The sequence below is a fragment of the Heteronotia binoei genome, chromosome 15 (assembly GCF_032191835.1).
Source record: "Heteronotia binoei isolate CCM8104 ecotype False Entrance Well chromosome 15, APGP_CSIRO_Hbin_v1, whole genome shotgun sequence".
In the NCBI taxonomy this organism is placed as follows: domain Eukaryota; kingdom Metazoa; phylum Chordata; class Lepidosauria; order Squamata; family Gekkonidae; genus Heteronotia; species Heteronotia binoei.
Genome location: NC_083237.1, coordinates 51,869,368 through 51,894,599, shown reverse-complemented (window position 1 = coordinate 51,894,599; position 25,232 = coordinate 51,869,368). Strand labels below are relative to the sequence as shown.

General features: G+C 43.0%; 1 protein-coding gene across 1 annotated transcript in view; it reads left to right on the top strand.

The window, feature by feature from the left end:
* Positions 1 to 25,232, top strand: part of NPEPPS (aminopeptidase puromycin sensitive) — a 125,780-nt gene that overhangs the window by 25,646 nt on the left and 74,902 nt on the right. The window contains exon 2 of the mRNA XM_060256178.1: positions 21 to 105. Coding sequence (XP_060112161.1) covers positions 21 to 105 — 85 coding nt within the window. The remainder of the gene's footprint in view (positions 1 to 20; positions 106 to 25,232) is intronic.

The following is a 25,232-nucleotide window of genomic DNA, read 5'->3' as shown; positions in this document are numbered from 1 at the left end:
GGGGAATGTGTCTCTTTCAGGTGGGGCAGGCAACCAATCAGATTGTGATGAATTGCGCTGACATCGACATTATCACGGCTTCCTATGCACCGGGGGGAGATGAAGGTAAGCGGAGATCTGAATGCAGGTTCTGTAGAATGCAGTATTGACTAAGTAATAAACTTATTGTGCAGCAAGCATTTCCTGGTTGTTTGACATGGCGGCTTGAAGGTACACTGCTGCATCCCTCAGGGCAAAATTTAACACAGGGCTTATGAATATGAAGTTCTTTTGAGGCATTACTTTCAAAAAGTGAGAATCTGAAAGTTTTACACGATAGAAAAGTTGTGTGTTATAAAGACTCAGAGCTCACTCTAGTTTTTCCAAAGAGGATCCCTTGGCTAAAGAGTGAGGGCTTTGGTGCCAGCATATCCGCCCTGTAGTTAGGGCTGTTGAGTCCTTATGCCAAGCCTTCAACCACCAACTTGACATGGCCTCCATGGATTTGTATGAGTACCCCATTAGGGACATGAGCGTTCTTTTTCAGTTTCTTGCCTAGAACTGCACAATGGCCATTGCCAAGCATCTGACTGACCTCCATGCATAGCTAATAAGTTGTTTGGCTTAGTTGGTCACAAGTTTGTAGGCCTCCTATTTGGCATGCCCTTTTGATGGCTCAGAGGATAGACTTGTTGTTTGTGCTTGCCATCTGACCGGTTGCCAAATTAGAGATTGGGAAAGGCAATGCCAGTAACCTGTCTTTCTTTGGAATATGTGAGCTTAGTTTGCTTGTATGAATCATCTGGAGCTTCTTGCTCTGTAAGACTCCTTACGGAATACGTACTCTGTGGCACAGTCTGGTTCAGATTGCATCGGTTGTCCTGTGTGTAGGGTTGTACTGGCACATGGATAGACATCCTGGCTTTAAAGGCTGGATTAGGTGGCCTCTTTATCACTTGGCACTCCGGGGTCCTGCAGCCTTGATGCAGAATGACTAAATAAAAAGGGTGATGTAAGTGGGGTGGGGTTTCCCAACCTTTTTGAGCCTGTGGAATCTTGAAACAGGGTGCTGGTAACAATCACAAAATGGCCACTGTGGGAGGCGGAGCCATCCACACACAGAGCGGAAACCCAAGTGCAGGGGACAATAGGAGTAAATGTAAAAAAATAAGCTGGGAAAGAAGAGTCAGTATGAAACCAAAACTGTAGTGGCAGCTGCTGGAGAGCCAGTTTGGTGTAGTGGTTAAGTGTGCAGACTCTTATCTGGGAGAACCGGGTTTGATTCCCCACTCCTCCACTTGCACCTGCTAGCATGGCCTTGGGTCAGCCATAGCTCTGGCAGAGGTTGTCCTTGAAAGGGCAGCTGCTGTGAGAGCCCTCTCCAGCCCCTCCCACCTCACAGGGTGTCTGTTGTGGGGGAGGAGGGTAGAGGAGATTGTGAGCCGCTCTGAGACTCTTCGGAGTGGAGGGCGGGATATAAATCCAATATCATCTTCTTCTTCTTCTGAAACTTTATTTTATAGTTGATAGAGTAGATTCTTAAGGATTCAGCAGACCTCTAGTGTCTTCCATGAACCAGTATGACTCAGTAGAACAGAGCAGGAGTCAAGTAGCGCCTTTAAGACCAACAAAGTTTTATTCAGAATGTAAGCTTTGTATGCATGCATACTTCTACAGATGAGGGGTTGGGGTGCATCATCCCCTCATCTGAAGAAGTATGCATTCATGCGAAAGTTTACTCTGTTCTACTGCTTCAGACCAGCACGGCTGCCCGCTTGGCTCTATCAGTATGACTCAAGATCCTTTTTGAAATGAAGAATACAAATCCCTTGAAAATCATTGCATTCAGGAGATGGATGAATGGTGTTGCAAGGTGTACACAATCAGTTGAAGCCAAATTATGTAGGTCAGGGATGGCCAACGGTAGCTCTCCAGATGTTTTTTGCCTACGACTTCCATCAGCCCCAGCCATTGGCCATGCTGGCCGGGACTGACGGGAGTTGTAGGCAAAAAACATCTGGAGAGCTACCGTTGGCCACCTGTGATGTAGGTATGATCTTGTGTTGCATTTTCAAATTCACACTGTCTTCCTAATTCCATTTGCCTCTCAGTGTCACTTATCTGCTTTTATTGGCCGAATTCAGGTTTCTTACAAGTTGTTTATTGCTGTGTTGTAAAATCCAAAAAGTGACAAACACTATTTGTGTGATTCTTTTCATTAGGACCACAGGACACCTACTGGTGCAGGAGCTTTCAATTTCCCCAGAACTCTTCTTCAGTTCAGGAATTAAATTACTTTGTAAACATTTGTATGTATCATTTAGCAATCTTTCTCAAAAGACAGTTAATCCAATATCCTTTGTTCCTAAAACCACGGATCTACAGACAGCAGCATAAGAACAATGCTTCGTGACATTAATGGTTTGGGGTTTTTTAAAGGCAGGTTCTTAGTTCAGTTTAGAGTGATAAAGGCAAAAAAAAAAAAGAGTAGAAGGTAATTCTGGATGGAGAACCTATTTGAATGTGGTAGCAATAAAATGGAAGGAAATGGGTGTGTGAAGAGTATGTGAGTAATATTAAATCCGGCATGTGCTTGTGTCATAAAGCAGCTTGAGTGGTGGTTCTGCCAAGTTACTCACCCGAGCAAGTGGCAAACTAAGTCTGACCTAGAGGATGGGAAAGTTCAGAATTGTGGGAGAAGTTCTGTAAGCAGGGCTTGAACTTTGGTCTTATGACATATTGGGTAACTTCAGCGAAGTTGCCAGACTGAGGAAATTTGTAACATCTGCGTGTTTAACTATTGATGATGGTGCTGGTAGCGGTTTGTTTGTTCTCCAGAGCAAGACCCGCTTCCTGTTTCCTTCTGCTGGATGTATTCAGGTGACAAAATGTTCCTGGTGGCAAATTCCCTTTCACTGGGGTCATACATAATAGCAGGCTGACCTCTCCCAAGGTGCCAGAGGTGCACCTCACATGTTTGATCAGAAATCCGTAACCTTTGATCTACCCCTCCCCTAGTATGCAACCTTGTCATTAAATGCCTCTTGTTTATTTACTTAAATCTTTGTATGCTGCTCTTCCCACCAGTCATAGTGGCTTACAGCCCCCCCCCCCCCCAAAAAAAAACTCTGACTGTGTAGGTAAAAAAAATAGTAAGAAAAAACACAGCTATACACCTTTCCTTCAAAATAATATCCTTAAGAAATTAACTTTAAAAAATGCCTAAATATAATGGCCTTGCATTTCTTACAAAAGGCTTGTTATGCTTCTTTATGGATGATGTTCCTTATTTCTGGAGCTGTTACTGAAAAAAGAATGCAACTGTACTGTCTATGACCCCACCTGATCTTTTTAGGGCTTTTACTCTTGCTAGAATTCAACAGAGGTCACAAGAGACTGCTTTTTGCATCTTCCCAACTCTGACAGAATTTCCTCTTGCTTCCTAGGTAAAATCAATACAATCTCTCATATTTTTTTTGGAATGTCCTCTATATTTTAACTTCAAATGTTGTTTCACTCTACCACGGTTGGTGAATTTCTACAATTCTAATCCATGCAGGGTGACCCCCTTCCTAGTCTAAGATCAAAATATCTCTCTCACTTTTATGTTGAAACTTTAAAAAAAATTACTTTACTCTTTTGGGAAATAAATGGAGTCTATACATGAAATTTCAGACTGTTATTCTGCTCGAGATATTGAGCCATAGAGCTTTTATTGGAAAAAGGGAAGGATTGGAACTGCACTGCTTGGAGAGAAGGCTCAACCTGGATGAAGTCCTCAGTGGACCTGTGGAGGCCAAAAGCTCATAACAAACAAAAAAAAAACTGGGTTTAAGAACAGCACTTCAGAAAAGGCACATTTTAATTTGTAAGCATATATCATACTTTTTTGACCTGGATAGCCCAGGCTGGCTTAATCTCATCAAATCTCGGAAGATGTTACAGCATTACATCAGTGGCACCTGTTGCTTTATACATTGGCAAAAATTTACCAAGGTGCTAATGGGGATTGTTGAGTATGTGGAGCTACCAGTGCTAATTTTATAGCTATTTGTTGAGTGGTAGAGTTTGGGAACATGATTGTTACAGTGATCTCAAAAGATATAAGGAAGGAGAGTTACCATTTTCCCCTGAGGGTTTTTTTTAATTATGTGGATTTCATCTGGATTTCATAAATTTGTTCATACTGTAATATCTGCAAAGTTAACATTTGCTCAATATTTGAAGAATATAAATCGTAAGATGAAGGATTCGTTAGAAAAATTAGTGGAGTGTATTTGCTTATGTGAACTAACCAGGCTTATTACATGGCCTAGTGCCTGATAAATTCGGAAAATGGAATTTTTAAAGTCTAGAATGAGAAGATAAGTTTCAGTTTGTATAATTGATGTTTATAATAGCTCTGCAATATCCTGTATTTTAGTTTTTCATTTGTATTGGATTTATTCCTTTTTATTTTTAAAAAAAACCCAAATGTCCACTATTTGTCCCATGAGTTCATTATGCCCTTCCAAGATATATAGATCATTCCTGGGGAGGCATATAGCCCTTGTTAAGAATCTTTGTGTTCTTTTTAGGCAGAGTTTCTCTTCTCCACAACTTCCAAAAAGGTTTGCACTTCGCACATGGTTTATAGGGAATTTGGAACTTGTCCGTTTTTGAGTCTGTGCTGGCTATAGGCAGCTGTTGAAATGTGGTGCACATTCTTAGAGCCCTTCAGGCATAAGCATTGAGAGCAAAAGCAAGGGTTGGGTGACTGTTTTTTTGCTTGCAATCTTCTGTCTGGTATAAAATTCCCATTTTGAACGGCAGAAGCAGATATTCTCCCTGCTGCTACTGAATATCTATGAAATCAGGTTTCTGCTTGCTTGTGATCTGGACATGGTTTTTGAATGCTTCTAATGGTAGCTGGTATGAACAGAGCTTAAGTATCGCTTTCTTAGAATTCCACCTGCTCTGTTCAAGTCAAACTTTAGCTGAGAGCTCCTTGAGGTGCTTGAATTATTATTTTTGGGCAGGTATGTTGTGTTTTTCAGAAAATTCCAAAAGACTAGTCAAGTTGCACCTTTAAGACCAACCAATTTTTATTTAGAACGTAAGCTTTCATGTGCTCTTAAGCACACTTCATCAGACGAGGAATCCAGCACAGTGAGCAAAGCCATACATAGCTGAGCAGAGCCATACATAGCTGGTAGGCAGTGGCCCAGAATGCAACATGGTACAGATTTAAGAACCAATGACAGTGAAGTTAAATTATCTGTTAGGCAGTGGTTTAGAATGTAAAAATGGTACAATGACAGAATAGTAAAATTAACAAATTGAGCAAACCTTTGATCTGAGTAGCATGAGCATGCGAAAGCAACAAAACAGTAGTATGTCAAAATGTGAGATTGTCAATGGCAATGGGAGATGGGTTCAATATATGTAATGGGATAAGCAACCAAAGTCCCTGTTTGAGTGCGTCAGCACAGCTAAAAGAGAAATACATTGGATAGTGATGTTCTTGTCCACCTAATTTACTTTTTAACATGTAAACATAATTCTAGTTTGCCATAGGAAAAAGGAATGCAATAAAATATAGTGAAAATGGATAAAGCATATGTAATGAGATATACAGCCAGTATCCCTATTTTGAGTATGACAATACAAATAATTATACTGATACACAATTCTAAAAGAGAAACACATTGGAATACTGTGGCTGTATAGCTATACTCACTGAGAGTGGGTTTAGCATCTGTAATGAGATAAAAAACCAATATCCCTGTTCAGTCCTGGGGAGGCGTTTGTTCCAAGTTTCATAATAATTTGTAATTCAGCAATTTCTCTCTCCATTCTGTTCTTGAAGTTCCTTTGCAGTAAAACAGCTACCTTGAGGTCACCCATTGAATGCTTTGGAACACTTTAACCTTCTGCAGGGGTGTTGGATCCATTGAGATTGTTTGCCCCAATTGTTAGCGCTTAGGATTTTCCCACCTTGGTTGCTGATGATTTCGTGGAGGCTGTGACCACTCTCTGGAATAGGGAGATAGTGTGGGCTGTTGACATAATCGCCCCGAAATGCTCTCTGCCCCCAGACAGAGCCAGGTGATCTCCCTGGTTCGATAGGGAGCTGCTGACAATGAAGTGGGAGGGGCGACAGTGCCGCTGGCAGAAAATTTGGAGCAAGACTGATCGGACACAGCGTAGAGCCCATATTAGAGCCTGTTTTGTGGCAGTGGTGAAAAGGCTATTTCCCTGCCACAACTGCGTCTGCACGAAATTGTCCAGATGAGCTGTTTCATGTGATTCAAGGCTTTTACGTCATTGCCTTAAGGATTTGGACTCTGATCACAGCAGACTGTCGGGTAATCAATTGGCCACTTACTTTGCAGGCAAAATCATTCAGGTTTGCATTGCATTAGATACTGGCATGGATGCATGTCCAGATGGTGTACCTTTGGCACCTGCTTGTCCAATTTATATGGTTGCTTTTCAGCCTGAGGATCCTGAGGATGTGGACAGGATCCTTGGACAGATGGACAGATCCTGTCTTCGACTCTTTCCCTTCCTGGCCAATAAAAGCTGCCAAAGGGAAATTGGCTGAGTGGGTAAGGAAAGGAAAAAGGAAAGGTCCCCTGTGCAAGCACCAGTCGTTTCCGACTCTGGGGTGACGTTGCTTTCACTAGGTTTTCACAGCAGACTTTTTATGGGGTGGTTTGCCATTGCCTTCCCCAGTCATTTTCACTTTCCCCCCAGCAAGCTGGGTACTTGTTTTACTGACCTTGGAAGGATGGAAAGATGAGTCAACCTCAAACCGGCTACCTGAAAACCCAGCTTCCGCTGGTGATCAAACTCAGGTCATGAGCAGAGCCTAGGATTGCAGTACTGCAGCTTTCACACTCTGCGCCATGGGAGTAAAGGGAATGATAAATGGTTCCTTGAGAGTGGAAGTTGTGCACGATTAGACCTGTTTAGCCATCCCTGAGCTCTATTATGTTGGAACATTTTCAGCCAGTTTCCAGTCTTCCATTCTTGGGCAAGGTACTCATGTGGGTGGTTGCCCCTCGGCTCCATGGGTTCTTGGAAGAGACTGATTATCTGGACCCATTTCAGTGTGGCTTAAGGTCTGGATTTTGAACAGAGACTGCTCTGATCACCTTGGTCGATGACGGGGACTAGAAAGGAGGAATGTGACCCTTTACTTCTGCTGGATCTCTCAGCACCCTTTGATACTATCAGCCATAGCAGCATACTGAGCTGCCTCTGGAACTAAGGGGCACCATGTTATGGTGGCTGGAGAAGAAGACGATTGGATTGGATTTATACCCCGCCCTTCACTTGGAGTCTCAGAGCAGCTTGCAATCACTTTTCGCTTCTCCTCACAACAGATACCCTGTGAGGTAGGTGGGGCTGAGAGAGCTCTTGAGAGAAAGGCTCTGAGAGAGCCGTGACTGACCCAAGGTCACTCCAGCTGCTGCATGTGGAGGAATGGGGAATCAAACCCAGTTCTCGCAGATTAGAATCCACGCTGTTAACTAATACAGCAAACTGGCTCTTAGTCCTATCTGGGGGACTGTATTCATTACATTGAGCTTGTCTTTTTGAACTGCTCCTTGCTGATCAGTAAAAACTTTTAAAATGGATTTACCTGACTGGCTTGGGATTTTTTTATTTGAGGTTCAGAGGGAACCTGTTTTTAACAATCTGTAGGTTTATAAGCATTGCTCAATTCAGACTGTTTACAGGGGCAAAACAAGAGTATAAGAAGAAGACTGCAGATTTATACCCTGCCCTTCTCTCTGAATCAGAGACTCAGAGCGGTTTACAATCTCCTATATCTTCTCCCCCCACAACAGACACCCTGTGAGGTGAGTGGGACTGAGAGGGCTCTAACAGCAGCTGCCCTTTCAAGGACAACTCCTACGATAGCTATGGCTAACCCAAAGCCTTTCCAGCAGCTGTAAGTGGAGTGGTAAATTCTCTGAGATGAGGAGGCATGTGAAGAGGAAACAGAAAGGAAAGGTAAATACAGTCAAAACCCTTGGGGAAGCTTGGAGGCTATTTAAAACTACAATCCTGGAAGCTCAGATAAAATATATACCACAAGTTAGGAAAGGTACAAACAGGTATAAGAGAAGGCCTGCATGGTTAACAAACAAAGTAATGGAAGCTGTACATATGAACATATGAAGCTGCCTTATACTGAATCAGACCCTTGGTCCATCAAAGTCAGTATTGTCTTCTCAGACTGGCAGCGGCTCTCCAGGGTCTCAAGCTGAAGTTTTTCACACCTATTTGCCTGGACCCTTTTTTGGAGATGCCAGGGATTGAACCTGGGACCTTCTGCTTCCCAAGCAGATGCTCTACCACTGAGCCACCGTCCCCTCCCCAAGGTAAAAGGTAAGAAGGACTCCTTTAAGTGGTGGAAAGCTAGTTCAAGTGAGATTAATAAAAGGGATCACAGGCAGTGGCAAATCAAATGCAAGACTGTGATCAGGCAGGCAAAAAGGGACTATGAGGAGCATATTGCAAAAAACAGACCAACAATAAAAATTTCTTCAAATATATTAGAAGCAGGAAATCAGCCAGGGAGGCAGTGGGGCCCTTGGATGACCAAGGGGTCAAAGGATTACTGAAGGAGGATAGGGAAATGGCTGAGAAGCTGAATGCATTTTTTGCCTCCATCTTCACTGTGGAAGATGAGAAGTGTTTGCCTGCTCCAGAACCACTTATATTGGAAGGGGTGTTGAAAGACCTGAGTCAGATTGAGGTGACAAGAGAGGAGGTCCTACAACTGATAGATGAATTAAAAAATAATAAGTCACCAGGTCCGGATGGCATACATCCAAGAGTTCTGAAAGAACTCAAAGTTGAACTTGTGGATCTTCTGACAAAAATATGTAATCTTTCATTAAAATCTGCCTCCATTCCTGAGGACTGGAAGGTAGCAAATGTCACCCCCATCTTTAAAAAGGGTTCCAGAGGAGATCCGGGAAACTACAGGCCAGTCAGTCTGACTTCAATACCGAGAAAGTTGGTAGAAAGCATTATCAAGGACAGAATGAGTAGGCACATTGATGAACACGAGTTATTGAGGAAGACTCAGCATGGATTCTGTAAGGGAAGATCTTGCCTCACTAACCTGTTACATTTCTTTGAGGGGGTGAACAAACGTGAACAAAGGAGACCTGATAGATATTGTTTATCTTGACTTCCAGAAAGCTTTTGATAAAGTTCCTCAACAAAGGCTCCTTAGTAAGCTCGAGAGTCATGGAGTAAAAGGACAGGTCCTCTTGTGTATCAAAAACTGGCTAATTAATAGGAAGCAGAGAGTGAGTGTAAATGGGCAGTCTTAGCAGTGGGGGACGGTAAGCAGTGGAGTGCCGCAGGGCTCAGTACTGGGTCCCATGCTCTTTAACTTGTTCATAAATGATTTGGAGTTGAGAGTAAGCAGTGAAGTGGCCAAGTTTGCAGATGGCACTAAATTGTTCTGGGTGGTGAGAACCAGAGAGGATTGTGAGGAACTCCAAAGGGATCTGTTGAGGCTGGGTGAGTAGGCGTCAACGTGGCAGATGAGGTTCAATGTGGCCAAGTGCAAAGTAATGCACATTGGGGCCAAGAATCCCAGCTACAAATACAAGGATGGGGTATGAACTGTCAGAATCTGACCAAGAGAGAGATCTTGGGGTCGTGGTAGATAACTCACTGAAAATGTCAAGACAGTGTGCGTTTGCAATAAAAAAGGCCAACGCCATGCTGGGAATTATTAGGAAGGGAATTGAAAACAAATCAGCCAGTATCATAATGCCCCTGTATAAATCGATGGTGAGGTCTCATTTGGAATACTGTGTGCAATTCTGGTCACCGCACCTCAAAAAGGATATTATAGCATTGGAAAAAGTGCAGAAAAGGGCAACTAGAATGATTAAAGGTTTGGAACACTTTCCCTATGAAGAAAGGTTAAAATGCTTGGGGCTCTTTAGCTTGGAGAAACGTCGACTGCGGGGTGACATGATAGAGGTTTACAAGATTATGCATGGGATGGAGAAGGTAGAGAAAGAAGTACTTTTCTCCCTTTCTCACAATACAAGAACTCGTGGGCATTAAATGAAATTGCTGAGCAGTCGGGTTAGAATGGATAAAACGAGGTACTTCTTCACCCAAAGGGCGATTAACATGTGGAATTCACTGCCACAGGAGGTATGGCGGCGGCTACAAGCATAGCCAGCTTCAAGAGGGGGTTAGAGAGAAATATGGAGCAGAGGTCCATCAGTGGCTATTAGCCACAGTGTGTGTGTGTGTAATTTTTTTGGCCACTGTGTGACACAGAGTGTTGGACTGGATGGGCTATTGGCCTGATCCAACATGGCTTCTCTTATGTTCTTATGATTTAAACTGGTGGGAGGAATGATTAAATACTATGTAGATTGAGAAAGTTCCAGTCCTTTCACACTAGTAACTCACCCAACTGAAAGTGATCTGTGCATCCAATGACAACCAGAAGAGAGATTTACAAGGATCTCAGAAGCTAAGCAGGGTCGACTCTGGCAAGTACTTCGATGGGAGACATCCTTGAAATACCAGCAGTCGGGAGGACAGGGACAGGCTTTATTCAGCCATCTCTCTGAATATCCTCCAGGCCCCCAGTAGGGGTCAGATACCAGAGGTTGCCTTGACTTCCAGGTGTAGGCAGGCAGGTATACACAAACACACAAAATACAAGGAGGAGGAGATGGAGGAGAAGAATTTACACATGCATTTAGTGGTATTGAGGGCAAAAATATAGATTATTGAAAGACCAAAAAGAACTAGGATGACTAATATATGATTCTATCTGGAGCCTGATCCTTTCCAAAAGTGGCTTGGGATGCAGGTCCCTGTATCAAGGGCTGGATTTCCTTGCAAGCAAAGTGAATGTCGACTAATAATAATAATAATAATAAATTTTATTTGTATCCCGCCCTCCCCGCCTCGGCAGGCTCAGGGCGGCTAACAACATTTCTCAATAACATACAGTATAATAAAACCTTTAAATTTAACAATATAAAACAATATAAAACATTATTTAACAACATTAAAAACCAGTCTATACAATTAAATAGTTTAGTCTGACAGTGCTGATGATGTTTGACGCTAGTTCAGCCCAGACTAAGGGCTTCATAACAATCACTGCTGTCCTTCTGTTGCCCCTTTAGTTTTTCCCACTTATCAGGAGTGGGTTGTGTGACCAGTCGGAGGATCCCCTTGTGCCTGTTCTCTAGGTGCCCTAGGGTTTCCAACCTCCTGGTGCTACCTGGAGATCTCCCAGTATTACATTTGATCCCCAGATGACCAAGATCAGTTCCCTTGGAGAAAATGACTGAATTGGAGGGTGGGCTCTGTGGTCTTGTACCCTACTGAGGTCCCTCCCTGTCTCAAACGCTGCCTTTCTCAAGCTCCATTCCCCAAATCTTCAGGTACTTTCCAACCCAGACTTGGCAACCGTAACTAGTACACCGCGCCCCTTTCAGTGCTGAGGGAAAGTCACTATTTCTGCTCAGAGGTATTTCGTTCCAGGGCATAGCCTTAGTGCTGAAAACTCTTGGACTGGTCTTGGCACAAAATAAGTAATCCCCAATACAATTTCTAGAAGTATGGCCAAATGGTTCCGTTGTTGTTTAACTGTTCACTGGATGCATGAAATGAACCCTCAGGCTCTGGATATATAGATACATATGGATGTAGAGGGAAAAGACTTTTAGCAGTGGAGTTAAAAGGCCATGAAGTATAAGAGGTTCAGTTTCTGACTTTTGTGTGCGCAACTCAAAAGGACCATTCACAACAGCCATAAAACTTGTTAGTTTAAGCCCTACTTAATACAGTTAAATCTAGCATTAGATTCTTAATTCAGCAATTATTTATGCCACCTCCCCCAAATCTTAATCTTTGGGGTGGCACAGAACTTCTTGCTCGTAAGGAAGGAGAGCAGTTGTGCCACCAATTGCAATGAATTCTGCCGCTAAATTATGCTCTCTTGAAATGAAGTAATAAGAAACTAATATAAACAAAATTTAAAAAAAAACTATCCCAGGATATTGTAGATTATTTTCAGTGAACTCATGTTGTACAGCTTAGGTGAAGGTGGTAGAGGGTGCAACCGTGTTTTGCATGGGAAAATGAAATACCTTGAGCTTGCCATCCCTATACCTGAAGAAACCTGGGCACAGGAATTGCATAGCTGAATGCTTCTTCGTTATGCAGAGATAAGGATCTAGTTATTACTGAGGTAGTTGAGCCATGTCTTGGATTATACCTCTTCAAAACAGCAGGTAGAGGTTCATATGACATAAATAGGTTAGATCTAGTTTCCCTAATGTGCTAGAGGAACTATTTTTTTGTATGGAGAAACAATAGTCATGTGAGCCTCTGCTTGCAGTTTCTGATGTGATAAGAGGACCTACTAGTAATGCTGGGGATTTGAAGGCCTGGAAATGTTTTGAGTGTTATTGAGAATTTTTTTCAGTTTATGTAGTGGGGGAAAAACTAGACTCTTGGGGATGCATTGAAGAGAAAGTCCTGTGAAGGCCTGCTGGTGGTGACCAGTAGGGATGGGTGAAGACCTGAACCCAAGCCAAAGTCCAGGCTGAAATTTGCCTGATTTGGAGTTCACAAAACAATGTTTAAGGGAGACACCTTCCCCTGAACACCCACTGAGCTTTTCTACTTGGTTTGGCTCACGTGTTCAGCACACTCACATTATCCGTAAGTGACACAAGCACATCATTAATGTGCTGGCATCAGTCCCTGGCAACATGAGTGTGCTGGGAACAGGGCCAGAAACCACAAGAGCTGGTTTAATTCAGTTGGGTTTTTTTGTTCAGGCGTTTGGTTGGGGTTCGGTCTGGGGGCCCCTGGTTTGCGAGCCCTGGACCGAACTAGGTTTTCCCAGTCTGTGCCCATCCCTAGTGAACAGTCATGTTTGCCCAGATGTGAAATCTTGATGTTCAGGAGCAGTATTCTTTTGATAGTCTGAGAATAGGATTAGAGAATATTTATTGTCATTGTATCATGCTGCATGTTCATCCCCCAAAGATATTTGGATGCCGTTCTCTGGTAGATGGACCACTGAGTTGCAGAGTATGATGGAACTGAAGCCTTCAGTGCTGGCTTGGAGATGCACTTTGTAAGTTATTTTGAAAATCAATTTCTCTTGCTTGCCAATCAAGCCAAATGCACAGAGAATGTGGGGGCGGGGAATACTATGTTCCTTAACATTTGAACCTGGGACTTGACTTGAATGTTGGCTTGCAGAGCTTTCCAGGACACTCAGTAAGTGTACATTTCTCCAGAACAGTTGCATTTGTAAATGCTCTCAATACATGGCTTTGTTGCTCTGAAAATGTATTCCTTACAGATTCATGTAGCCCGACTGCTTTACGATAGGGTTAAGACTTTTCATTCCGTTTGGGAGGCTGCCAGGATATAATGGCTTTGAAAGTAGAATAGAATGGATTTGGCAGAGGACTTGCTGAGGAAATTCTCTGTGGACACCTGTTGATACGAGCCAAGAGTAAGTACCTTTACTTAACTCTGCTGTGGCAAACATCTTCCGATGCTTTCTGATATATGAATGGTGGTTTCACTGAGGCAGAGTGAAATATTGCACTGCTTGCCCACCGTTGCATGCATTTGGTGATGGGTCAGCGGACTTGCAGTCAGCCATTTTATGGTGATGAGGGCATCAGTAGTGCTGTAGCAGTGAGGGCATCAGAATCGGATAGTCCCAAAGTGCCAGATTGTCCGGTTGGATGGAATCCCTTTCAGTTTGTCCAGTCTGAAGATGTGGACAGGATTCTTGGCAGGTGGAGACTTACCTTATATGGGCCCTCCTGACTGCTTTAATCTGTTGGTGTGTGCGTATGTGTTTGTGAGAGAGATGGACCTGGTCCGGGAGATAGTGAATGCTTCCCTGAGAGAAGGGGTGATCACCCTTGCTTGTCACTCCAAAAAAGTCTATTCTAAACCCAGGAGAGTTGAATAACTACTGTCCAGTCTCAAATATACTATTCTTGAGCAAGGTGATTGAATGAATGGTGGCTAGGTAATTTGTTTGGATCTGCTCAAAACTGGTTTCAAGCTTGGTTATAGGACCAAAGCAGCCTCAATTGAGCGGCGGATGGCCTGTGTCAGAAGACGGACAGGATGAATGCAACCCTGTTAATTCTCCTGGCGTTCTTGGCAGCTTTTGATGTGATTAATCATGGTCTCCTTCTGGGACTGCCTTTTGGGGTTGGGTCTGGGAGGCACTGTTCTATGGTAGTTAGGCCCTGTCTTGAAGGTAGGTTTCAGAAATTGGGACTGGCAGCTGTCGCTCCATCCCTTGGCCTTTATCCTAAACGGTCCTGCAAGCTTCTGGTTTCTTTCCCATGCTTTTCAACATCTATATTAAGCTGCTGTCCAGTCCAGCCTGCTACTTCTTTGACTATGGGACCCAACTCATAAAACATCGATTTTTCTAGTTGGATTTGAAGTATAATTTTTAAACAGTTCATTAATTATATTTGTTTGGATAGATAACCTTGGTGTGCAATTCAAGTTGTATGAAGCACACGTGACACAAAATGTTTCATTCATGGTATAGAGCTCTATGCCATGGTGTATTCAGCCTTGTGCGAAGCAAGTGTAATTCTAGCTCGAACGTTGCCTTTGTCCTTCTTTGGGAACATGACTGCAAAGCAACCTTTGGCCCAGATCCAAGTGCTTTTTTTTTTTTTGTATTGCAGGCCTGTAAATTGTAGTAATTAATTGACATATCCATCTGGCCATTATGTAATTTCAGGAATTGCTTTGTAAGACGCAGTCATGTTAATCTGTACTAGATGTTCTTTGCAACAAATTGTCGATATGTGTAATGCTCTGTCTTGTAGAGGTTTGCCTTTCACAGTTGTAGTCATTTATTTGTTTATAACGGTAGGTTGTTACAAATGAAATTGTGAATAAGTACAACAAATACAGAGTGAGAATCCCAAAGATGATGCAATTGCACATATTCCTTCAAACAGACTGCTTTTTAAATGTACAAAGATGAAAACATTAGCCAGTTATTTGTCTGGCATGATTATACATAAAGTGGTTCCTGGTCCACAAAGTTGCTATCATTGAACAAATTTGCTTTTTGGCCATGATCAAATATTCCATAAAGCCAATGATTCATATACTATGGTACAAAACATAATGCTTATAACATCCACTTAATGGAAGCAGATGAATCTGTTGTAGAAAAAGATGCAAGACGACTCTTGCAGAAAAAGACACGATTCCTTTAATATAGCAAAGAAGTAAATGAAGAAGACACAGGATGAGACTTCCAGATAGAATTCTTGTTTCAATTACAGGTCTTCCTCAGAGAGACATTTTGTAATCCTTCGTCTTACTATACATTCACCATTTGCAAACTGGTTTCCATCATTGCTATATTACTTTGGTGTTGATGAAACCTTTTGCATCCAAAAAAATCAGTTAAGAATGTATGAATGAACAGGCACCACTCAAAACCTTCAATCAGGAACTTTCCAATATTTCTAAAGTGTTGGAAAGCTTCAAGCACACGACAGGAAGTCCTATGACATCATTGTCATGTGGCAAGAGACAGGAACAACCTCACCATCGTCTTGAGCAAAAGACCATGTGGGTTGGGGTTGGAAAGCAAGCGCCAGGAAAGATGTCATAGGCCCGAGCAACATGGACCAACTCTGGTTGAGCATTCATATTGACAAGAGCAGAATAACCCTGTTTGGTTTTAAAGCAGGATTCCTGCATCCCTTCTTCAGGAAAGCAGTAACAAGGCATACAGGCAAGCCCGGAGGCTAGCTGGGTTCCTGTACCTCCAGTCCTAATAGAACAAAATAGTAGACAAGTGCACCTTTAAGACCAACTAAGTTTTATTTAAATGTGCACTTGTCTACTACTTTGTTCTATTGCTTCAGACCAATACGGCTGCCTGCTGGGATCTGTCTTCAGTCCGAATGTTGGCTTAACATGAAGTCCAAATGCAGCGTAGATTACTTTCTTGGTGCGCTACCCTCATTCTTCTGTTCTTGCTTCTGTCACTCACATGTTGTCTCCCCCCCACCCTTTCCCCTCTTCCACTTTCTATAGGTACAGCGCTAGGGTCTCATATTAAAATTCAGAAGGATAGGGAAAAGCAGAAACTTAAGGAGACAGGGTGTTTTTATTTTTTTAAAAAAGCACACAGAATTTTGGAGTTTTCCCTGCTTCAAGTAGCAAGTGTAGGTAAACTTTGGAAGACAGTTAAGGATGGGGGAAGGAATGCCAGTTGTCATTGAGGGATGTCCTGCAAAACAGGAGTCCATCTGAATGATTTTCTGGCCACCTCTTCTGCTTGTAGTAAGACTGGTCCGATTAACATCAAAATGGTGTCAGCCATTGATTGTTTGCAGGCTAAAAATCCTTTCTCTGCCTGAAATGAAATGATTTGGGGGTGGGGGGAGGAGAAGGAAAGTTAGTCCTCACCTTTGACTGTCCTAATCATAAAGCTAAGTGAGCAGTAAAACAATTGTTTTTGCTTTGTATATTTAGGTGAAAGTTTTGGAACAGCCATCAGGTTTTCTTCCCACTTGCGTGTTCATGTTGTGAACGCATTGTTGACATCCTCTAGCACTCCCTTTTAAAACTCCATAATGGTTTTTAAAAACTTCTTAAAGCAGTTCAAAGGCTAGAGCAGGATTTAATGGCCCTTGCAGTTGGAGTATGAGTGTTTTCCAGCCACTCTGAAATCTGTCTAAAGCAGATGTTCAGCCCCTCCCTCCTTCAGTCCGTTGAAAACACTGGGGCAGTATCTTGTTAGAGCATGTTCGTTTTCCATTTTGGAATCTAAAGATAGCAGGGATCAAAATCCACTGCATTCTTACCCAATAATATCACCAGCAACCTGTTTCAGGCTTCATATTTTATCCGTGGTTTGTAGCTTTAAATCTCTTCAGCCTTTCAGGTGTTGGGTGGCCACTGCATCCCCAGTGTGTTGTCAATGGCTCCAAAGCTGCTGCTTCCACTTCTGCAAAAAAAAAAGAAAAGAAGAAGCAAGTTATCATTTTGGGAAGGAGCACAAAAAAGGTTGTAACTGGGCCAAACTATAATGTGTGAACAATTAGCAGTGTTTTCTGAGAGTGTTGAGCTGTGTGTGACATCACCTATGATGAAAGCTAATGCTTGGCTCCCTCGTCCTCCTTTTATGCTGAACGGTATTTACAGAGGCTGACACGGAAGTTGTCTTTAATTGTCATAGCCGAAGTTCACTTTGAACATTTATCCTATTGAAGGAAATGGGGCTGAATCAGCTGCTGTATGTGCAAACTATGCAAAGATTGAGGATGGGATGTTTGCTTTCTCTGAAGAATGATTTGCTCACTGTTAAGGCTCCTCTTCTGCAATCTCAGCTGCATTAGGGTGATGTGTGTGTTATAGGTCATGCATTTGGTTCAGGAAGGCAACAGTAAGATCCAGCAGGTCTGGTCAGTGACCTACATGGATTGACTGTGGGCTTGGGAAACGTGCTCTGGAATGCTCTGCCGCTACCCGTGGCTCCTCAGCAAAGGGATATGGATGAAAGGGGTTCACTGGAAGCAGGATAAAAACCTTTATCTTATCTATTTTTTTACTTCAGTTTAGGGGCTGTGAAGATGGGGAGGAAGGATCTATGTTTCAGGATGAGAATGTGGAATGTAAGCCTCCAAGTCCTTTCCGAAAAATACTTGTTGCAGATTAAAGACTTGGCTTTGTTTCAGAGTGAAGGCATTTATGTCTGGCCATTGCAAGTTATAAAATGAAAGTTAAAATGATATTTAATTTAGTTTTCAAGACTTGAGAACGGCTGGTAACGATGGGACATTTTGGAGACTGTTAATTCATAGGGTTGCCACAAGTCAGAAGCGAGTTGACAGCACTTAGCGCACTATGTCTGTCCTGACAGAGGTAGCCCAAGCTAGCCTGATCTCATCAAATCTTAGAAGTTAAGCAGGGTTGGCCTTGGCTATTATTGGGATGGGAGATCTCCAAGTAATAGCAGGGTCATAAAGTGGAGGCAGACATTGCAAACCAATTCTTCATGTCTCTTCCTTTGAAAAAACTGGCAGGGGAGGCCAAACTGTGGCTTGGGAGCCACATGTGGCTCTTTCACACCAATTGTGTTGCTCTCGAAGCCCCCACTGCCTCGTCGGCTGGCTTAGAGAAGGCATTTCTCTCTTTAAATCACTTCTCCAAGCCAAGCCAGCCAACAACTTGGAGAATGCATTTAAAGTTAACGTTGCTTTCCTTCCACCTCTCCCTCTTCCCTCCATCTATTTGCCTGCCTGCTTTGCCACTCTCAAACCTCTGATGTTTATTCTCTGTGGCTCTTACATTAAGCAAGTTTGGCTACCCCTGCTCTGTGGGGACACCATAAGTCAGCTGCAACCAGTGTTCCCTCTAAGCTGAGTTAGTGTGAACTAGTTCACAATTTTTTAGCCTCTGGCTCACGCATTTTTGTCTTAGCTCAGAAAAAAAAACAGCATCAGAGCAAACTAATTTATGCAGTAGCTCACAACTTTAATGGCAGTAGCTTACGAAGTCAAATTTTTGCTCACAGGACTCCACAGCTTAGAGGGAGTATTGGCTGTGACTTGACAGTATTCTCTATCCCCAACAATATATTGTCTGCTGGCAGTTGTGAGTAGAGTGCTTTCATGCAGTTATTCCTTTGCCTGCATTTAGCAGTTAGAACTTATACTTGAAGCCTTAAAAGGAGAATGGACCAATAGTTTTCTTTTAAATTCTACTGGTATTCTCTTAGGCCAGGGTGAGAGAACAGGTAAAGCACTTCATTGAGCAGCTCCTTCTCTTAAGTCTGTTGGTCTTCATGCAGGATGGAAAGGGAGTTTGATTCTGAAGGGAGAAGAGAGCAAGGCTTGCTTCAAGTGCATTCTGCCCCTACCCGACCCTCACCTCAGTCACTGCAGGCGAACAACTGGCGTCAGATATTTCCCCCTTTTGAGCACAGAGTGGACTGCAATGACCAGCTGGCATTACTGACTGTAATAATGTAAGAGCAGTCATGATCCTCAAATCTCCATGTAAACATTGATCTTTGCCATTCCACTGTGGGAACTCACTATAGTCATGGTCTCCTGGACTGCATTCGGTAATCCAGAAACTGGAAGTGCAGGAGGCTGATGCACAAATGTTGCCGTGCCACTGGATAAACAGCGCCTGGTTGTAGCATCACCAGACCAGAAGGATGTGAGCAGCAGATTTGGCATGCCTCGTGCTGTAGACTGGAAACCTCCATGTCTGTGAACAGATTGCATTTGCTGGGGGGGGGGGGGGTTTGGAGGGAGGAGGGTAATCTGTTTCTATTTTAACTCATTCACATTTGTGTGCAAGAAAGCAATTCCCAGCCTAGCTTTATTTAAAACTTGTGTGTGTGTGTATACACACACACACGCACATGCTTTTCCTTTTTGATAGGGAGAGGGAAGCTTGTATTTCCAAAACAGTCTGTCATATCATTGGGTCCTAAATCATTTGTGAAAAGGGAGATGCTTTCAGCCATACCGTCAGTCTCAGCATTACTTGTTTCATTTGTTTGGGACTGATTCTGTCCAGGGTTTGGGTGAGCCTTAATTACTTCCTTGTATCTGTACATTACTGAAGACTCTTTCAGACCAGTGAGAACTCTTGAGTAAATTAGAAGACACACTTGGAGATAGCATTTGAAATGCTTGTGAAAAAATGACATCTTGAAAAGGGGGCATTTTTAAAACTAGGCATACAGAATCATGTTGGCAAACGTGTGGCCCAGGGGCCAAATCAGGCCCCTGGAAGGCTCCTATCAAGCCCCCAAGCAACTGGCTGTCATCTGCGTCCTTCTCCCTCTCTCTTGCTTCCTTCTGCATCACAGTTTGTTTTGCCAGGTTGCTCAGTTGCACAAGAGCTACAGAGCGAAGTCTTTATTTTCTCCACTGGCTGATACTCCTCCTTTGAGGAGGAAGGGGGGGATAGCTTGCTTTGCCAGGCTCTCTCAATCGCACTTCTGAGCTATTGAGCCAAGCCTCTCTTCTTCTATTGGTTGAGGCTCCCTCCCCTCCTGGTCCCCTGGGGAAGGAAGGAAAGAGCGAAAGCTTCCTTTGCCCAGTTCCCTGGATCCACATGGGTGAGATACAAAGAAAGCATCTTTAAGCCCTTTCATGCTCCAACGGTCCTCAATAAATTTGTCTCAACATGGGCTCCTGTTTTGGATTTTTTGTCCAGACATTATAATCTTCCTTCAAATTGGGTATATCACTCTTGGTTATATTTTTAACCTCTATTTTATTTATTTGTTTGCTTTTCCCCTAACCCTTCCTCTCCCATGGCTTAGGATCTCCCACTACTGAGTACATGGTCTCCCCCCCTCCTTTTTTTCCCTTTTAGGTCAATTTTTATATTTATGGTAATTTAGTTAAGTCAATGGATTTTTTTCCCTTTTCCTTTCTATAGGCTCCTACATTAATTTTAATGTCAATATTCTTTTCTTGCTCACTTAAGATGATTATTTGTGTATGTTTGTTCAATTGGGTTTTTTTTATATACCGCCTTTCCTCTGCTTGTTTTACTGCACTCATTTTTCTTGTCATTGTTATGCTGCTTTAAGATCAAATAAAGTTTGTTTTTAATTAAAAAAAAAAAAGACCAACAAGTGCTAATGTTTTAAGCATGTTTTGTTTTAAGCTTTAAAAAACCCTTTTTGTTTGTGTCCTTTATAAAGTTTATATCTCTGCTACAGTTTATGGCACATGTGGCCCAGTCCGACAGGGACTCATTTACGTCAGAGCCGTCCCTCATAACAAATGTTAAATATTACCTTTTTCTTGTTTAAGTCTACAGACTTAAAAAAAAAATGCCCTGGCACATGCCGAGCACATCACATCCGCTTCTGCGTAGAGAGCCAGTTTGGTGTGGAGAGCCAGTTTGGTGTAGTGGTTAAGTGTGCGGACTCTTATCTGGGAGAACCGGGTTTGATTCCCCACTCCTCCACTTGCGCCTGCTGGAATGGCCTTGGGTCAGCCGTAGCTCTGGCAGAGGTTGTCCTTGAAAGGGCAGCTGCTGTGAGAGCCCTCTCCAGCCCCACCCACCTCACAGGGTGTTTGTTGTGGGGGAGGAAGGGAAAGGAGATTGTGAGCCACTCTGAGACTCTTCGGAGTGGAGGGCGGGATATAAATCCAATATCTTCTTCTTCTTCTAGATGCACTTGGGGCACTGCTGTTTCAAAGCCCATAACTTGCGATTGCTAATGAGCTGGGCCGTGTGTTTGATGGCTGTACAAGCTTCAGTTTCTTGGGGTAATGTCTTAGCTACCAGGAAGATTGCTTGGAGTATGCAGATGGTCCAGGCTAGCCTGATCTTGGAAGATCGGCCCTGCTTAGTATTTGGAAGGGAGACCTCCAAGGAAGTCCAGGCTTGTTACACGGAGGCAGGCAGTGGCAAACCACCTCTGAATGTCTCTTGCTTTGAGAACCCAGTGGGGTTGCCATCAGTCAGCTGTGACTTGATGGCACTTTCTACCAAGTGGAGGCAAGTTTCTGTACACTTAATAACTTCTGTACCTCCAAATTAAGCCCTGCCTGGAAATGACTTTATACCTGGGGAGGTCTTCTAAAAGAGCCATCTTTTCATTCATAAGTCAAGTATTTTGGGTCAGACTGTGCACATATTTGCTCTTCCTCTCCATCCCTGGTACTGCTAACTACATTAACTGAATTAGAATGCTTCCCTTCATTGAATCTTCAGTGTTCAGATAACACCAATGTACAATAAGGGAACTAATATAATCAAAGGAAGGGATGAAAGAAGTAGCAGCTCATCTGCATGCCCCTGCCTCTCTGTTTCATGTGAGGGATACAGTTGCCAGTCACAGGGCATTGTGCACATGCCTCTGGAATGTATTGGCTGGCCTTGCCCTTATAATAGATGAAGGTGGGGGGGAGAGAGATATGGATGTCCTTATCTGAGTGGTGAAGAAGTTGGAAGTCTCCAGGAGCATTCTGATCCAGCGCTGTTGTTGAGTGCAGAGTGAAATGAGGCTGCTGAGAATGGCAGTTTGGAGTGGAAATCAGTTTACAGCTGGAAACATGTGCATAAAAAGCCTGTCATGATGGGATGGATGTCTAATACTGTGTCGGACCACTGAACCCCTAGTAGTGAGTGAGTATCCAGGATCTGATTGAGAACCTTTAATTGGAGATGTGTCAAATTCGGCCCTTGCAACAAATGAGTTTGACACCTCTGGCTTGAAGGGAACTCTGCTGTCCCCTCCCTCCAACCTCAGCTCCAATAAATTACAATGGAGTGGCATTAAAACACAGACTGCTTTGTGGTACTCTAGACGTGCATTGGATACTTTTGTATGTTCTGTGCACATGTGAGAGCTTGCCTACATTGCACCATCTGAATCCTGGCTGCCTTTTTGTTTCCCCAGGAGAAAGTTGTGTGTGTGTGTGGGGGGGGAAGCATTTAGAAACTGATAAGCTTGGGGTGTTTGAGTGTGAGACCGCTACCTTTCTATGCTTGCTCCTTTTCAGCTGCAATTACCTGCCACACGCCTTCCCTTGCCCCCTTTCCTGCAGTGTTCCAGAGTGGTTAATAGCATAGGTGTTTGATTGGAAGGGGAGAGATGATGAGTAGGAAAGGGTATAACATCTTGGGTGCTCCTGTATTTCAAATCACTCATTCCTAAAGTAACTTGGAGCAAGACAAGGAGGGGTGTGGCCATGTTTTATTTATACATATTTACGTGGTCTCTGAATATAGTTATAGTTTCAGAGGGTAGCTGTGTTGATCTGCAGTAGAATAATTAGATTTGAGTCCAGTTGCACATTAGAGAGCCACAAGAGTTTCAGGGGATAAGCTTTCAAAAGTGTCTGATGAAGAGAGCATTGTCTCTCAAAAACTTACACCCTGCAACTCTCGATAACCTGTGTTTTTGTTGGGTCTCCTTGCATGTCCCTTGGAGATCAGTTAACCGAATGGAGGATTCTAGGTCAATCAACTCTGAACAAATTACTGGATTAGTTGTATTAGCTACTTCTTTGAGATTCTGAGCCTGATCATTTTTCTTCCATAATGAGCGATCTAAGGAGTTCAGCTAAGGTGCAAGTAGTTACAAGTAATGATTTCAAGACATTTTTATTTCTGCCGATGTTTATTCCTGTTGGTCAGTAACCATAATAATAACTTTACCTTGTTCTTAGCAAAGGTGCTGTTGGACTACAATCCAGTTGAATATAATGGAGATGTTTAGAACTTAAGTAGCAGAGGCCAAGAGAACATTTTTATTCATTTATACCTCACGTTCCTCCCCAGTGGGAACCCCAAGTAGTTTACAGCATTCTCCTTTTTGCCATTTTATCCTCACCTTAAACCTGGGAGAAAGACGAGGCTGAGGATCGTGTGACTGGCCCAAGGTCACCCCGAAGCCTCCATGGCCGAGTGGAGATTCAAACCTGGATCTCCCAGATTTTAGTCCAGCACTCCAACTGCTGCACACTCTGGTACATATGAAGTATAAAAGCAAGGGCTCTAGAATTCCATTTAAAAAAAAAAATCCCCAAATACTGCAGTTTCACTGCAAGAGTGTTGAACTATGCAGATACTTGGCTGTGGTTATTAAGCTACATTTATGGTGCCAGCCATTTTACATAAAAGCCATTCTTTGAAGCAGTCTGGCCCATGTTTTGGTTCTGCACTCATGACAAAAATGGTGGACGTAAATGAACAGAGGTGTGAGAGAGGTTGTGATTCGATATAGGTACATGTCTCATGCAGAAGGGGCTCCATATTTGGGAAGGACAGTTTCTGTGGCTACTGCTGAAACTTTTCATCAGCCGTGATACTATCTTTTAAAAATTGCCTACTACACTATGAACTTCCCAAGCAGTATTTTGTATTTAATCTTTACACTGAATTCTTCAAAGCGTGAATTAACTAGATTTCATGTGGGAGACAAAAGCATTTGAAGTTTAGGGCAGTTGCAGTCATGTTCCAAACAGACTATCTTTGCATATTTATTGCTTGATGAAAATTCTTTGGTGTGTTGAATCCACCAGGCAACTAACATCAGGTTTGTAGGTTTTTTTTAAACTCACAATTAAAAGCTATTGAGTCAGAATGCCAAAATACAGCATCAGGAGCCACAGAGAAAAAAGTCAGAACATCGCAAGGCCAACAAAAGCAAAACTGTTGGATAACCCAAGGATCATCCCACACAGTACCTCTCTTGCCAAATATGTGAAGATCAATAAGGAAGGAGCTTCCTTTGAAAAGCAGTTCCATAATCATTGCAGGAAGAGCCCTGTGGCACAGAGTGGTAAAGCTGCAGTACTGCAGTTGGAGCCCCCTCTGCTCATGTCCTGAGTTCGATCCCAGCAGAAGCTGGTTTAGTAGCTGGCTCGAGGTTGACTCAGCCTTCCATCCTTCCAAGGTCGGTAAAATGAGTACCCAGCTTGCTGGGGGGATAGTGTAAAAGACTGGGGAAGGCAATGGCAAAACCACCCCATAAAAAGTCTGCCGTGAAAACATTGTGAAAGCAACGTCACCCCAGAGTCCAAAATGACTGGTGCTTGCACAGGGGACTACCTTTACCTTTTTAATCATTACAGACTGACTTGAAGTAATGCAGAGATCTTTGCTAGGATATTTTGTGTTCTTTACACTAATTAGGAGTTCTGCTTGGCTGCTTTAAAGGCTGGGGAAGAGATGGCTGGTATGGGATTAATTAGCCCTTTTCTTCCCTGCATCTCCTGCAAAAATTGTCTCTCCAAATGCTGATGAATGTGTGTGAGGAGTGGGGAGGTACAAGTGCTATATCTCTTTAAACTCCTCCTCCCATTTATATATTCACTCTGTTTATACCCTTTTTTTCTACCCAACGGGGACCCAAAGTGGCTTAGAACACTTTTCTATTTTATCCTCACAGCAACCCTGTGATTTGGGGATAGGCTTTGTGTATGTGACTGGCCCAAGGTCACCCAGCAAGCTTCCACGGCAGAGTGGAGCTCTGAGTCTCTCAGACTCTAGTTTGACTCTCTTACTACTATACCACACAGGCCAAGCAGCTGTTTCCCAGTTTTCAAAGGTGCTGACTTGGACTGCCAATTAGTATATAAAAAGTGAGAGATCCTAATCATGACATCTGATGTTAAGTCTGGTGTAACGATAGAAAGGGCCCTGTCTCCTCCAGTAACTGGAAATAATTCTTTACA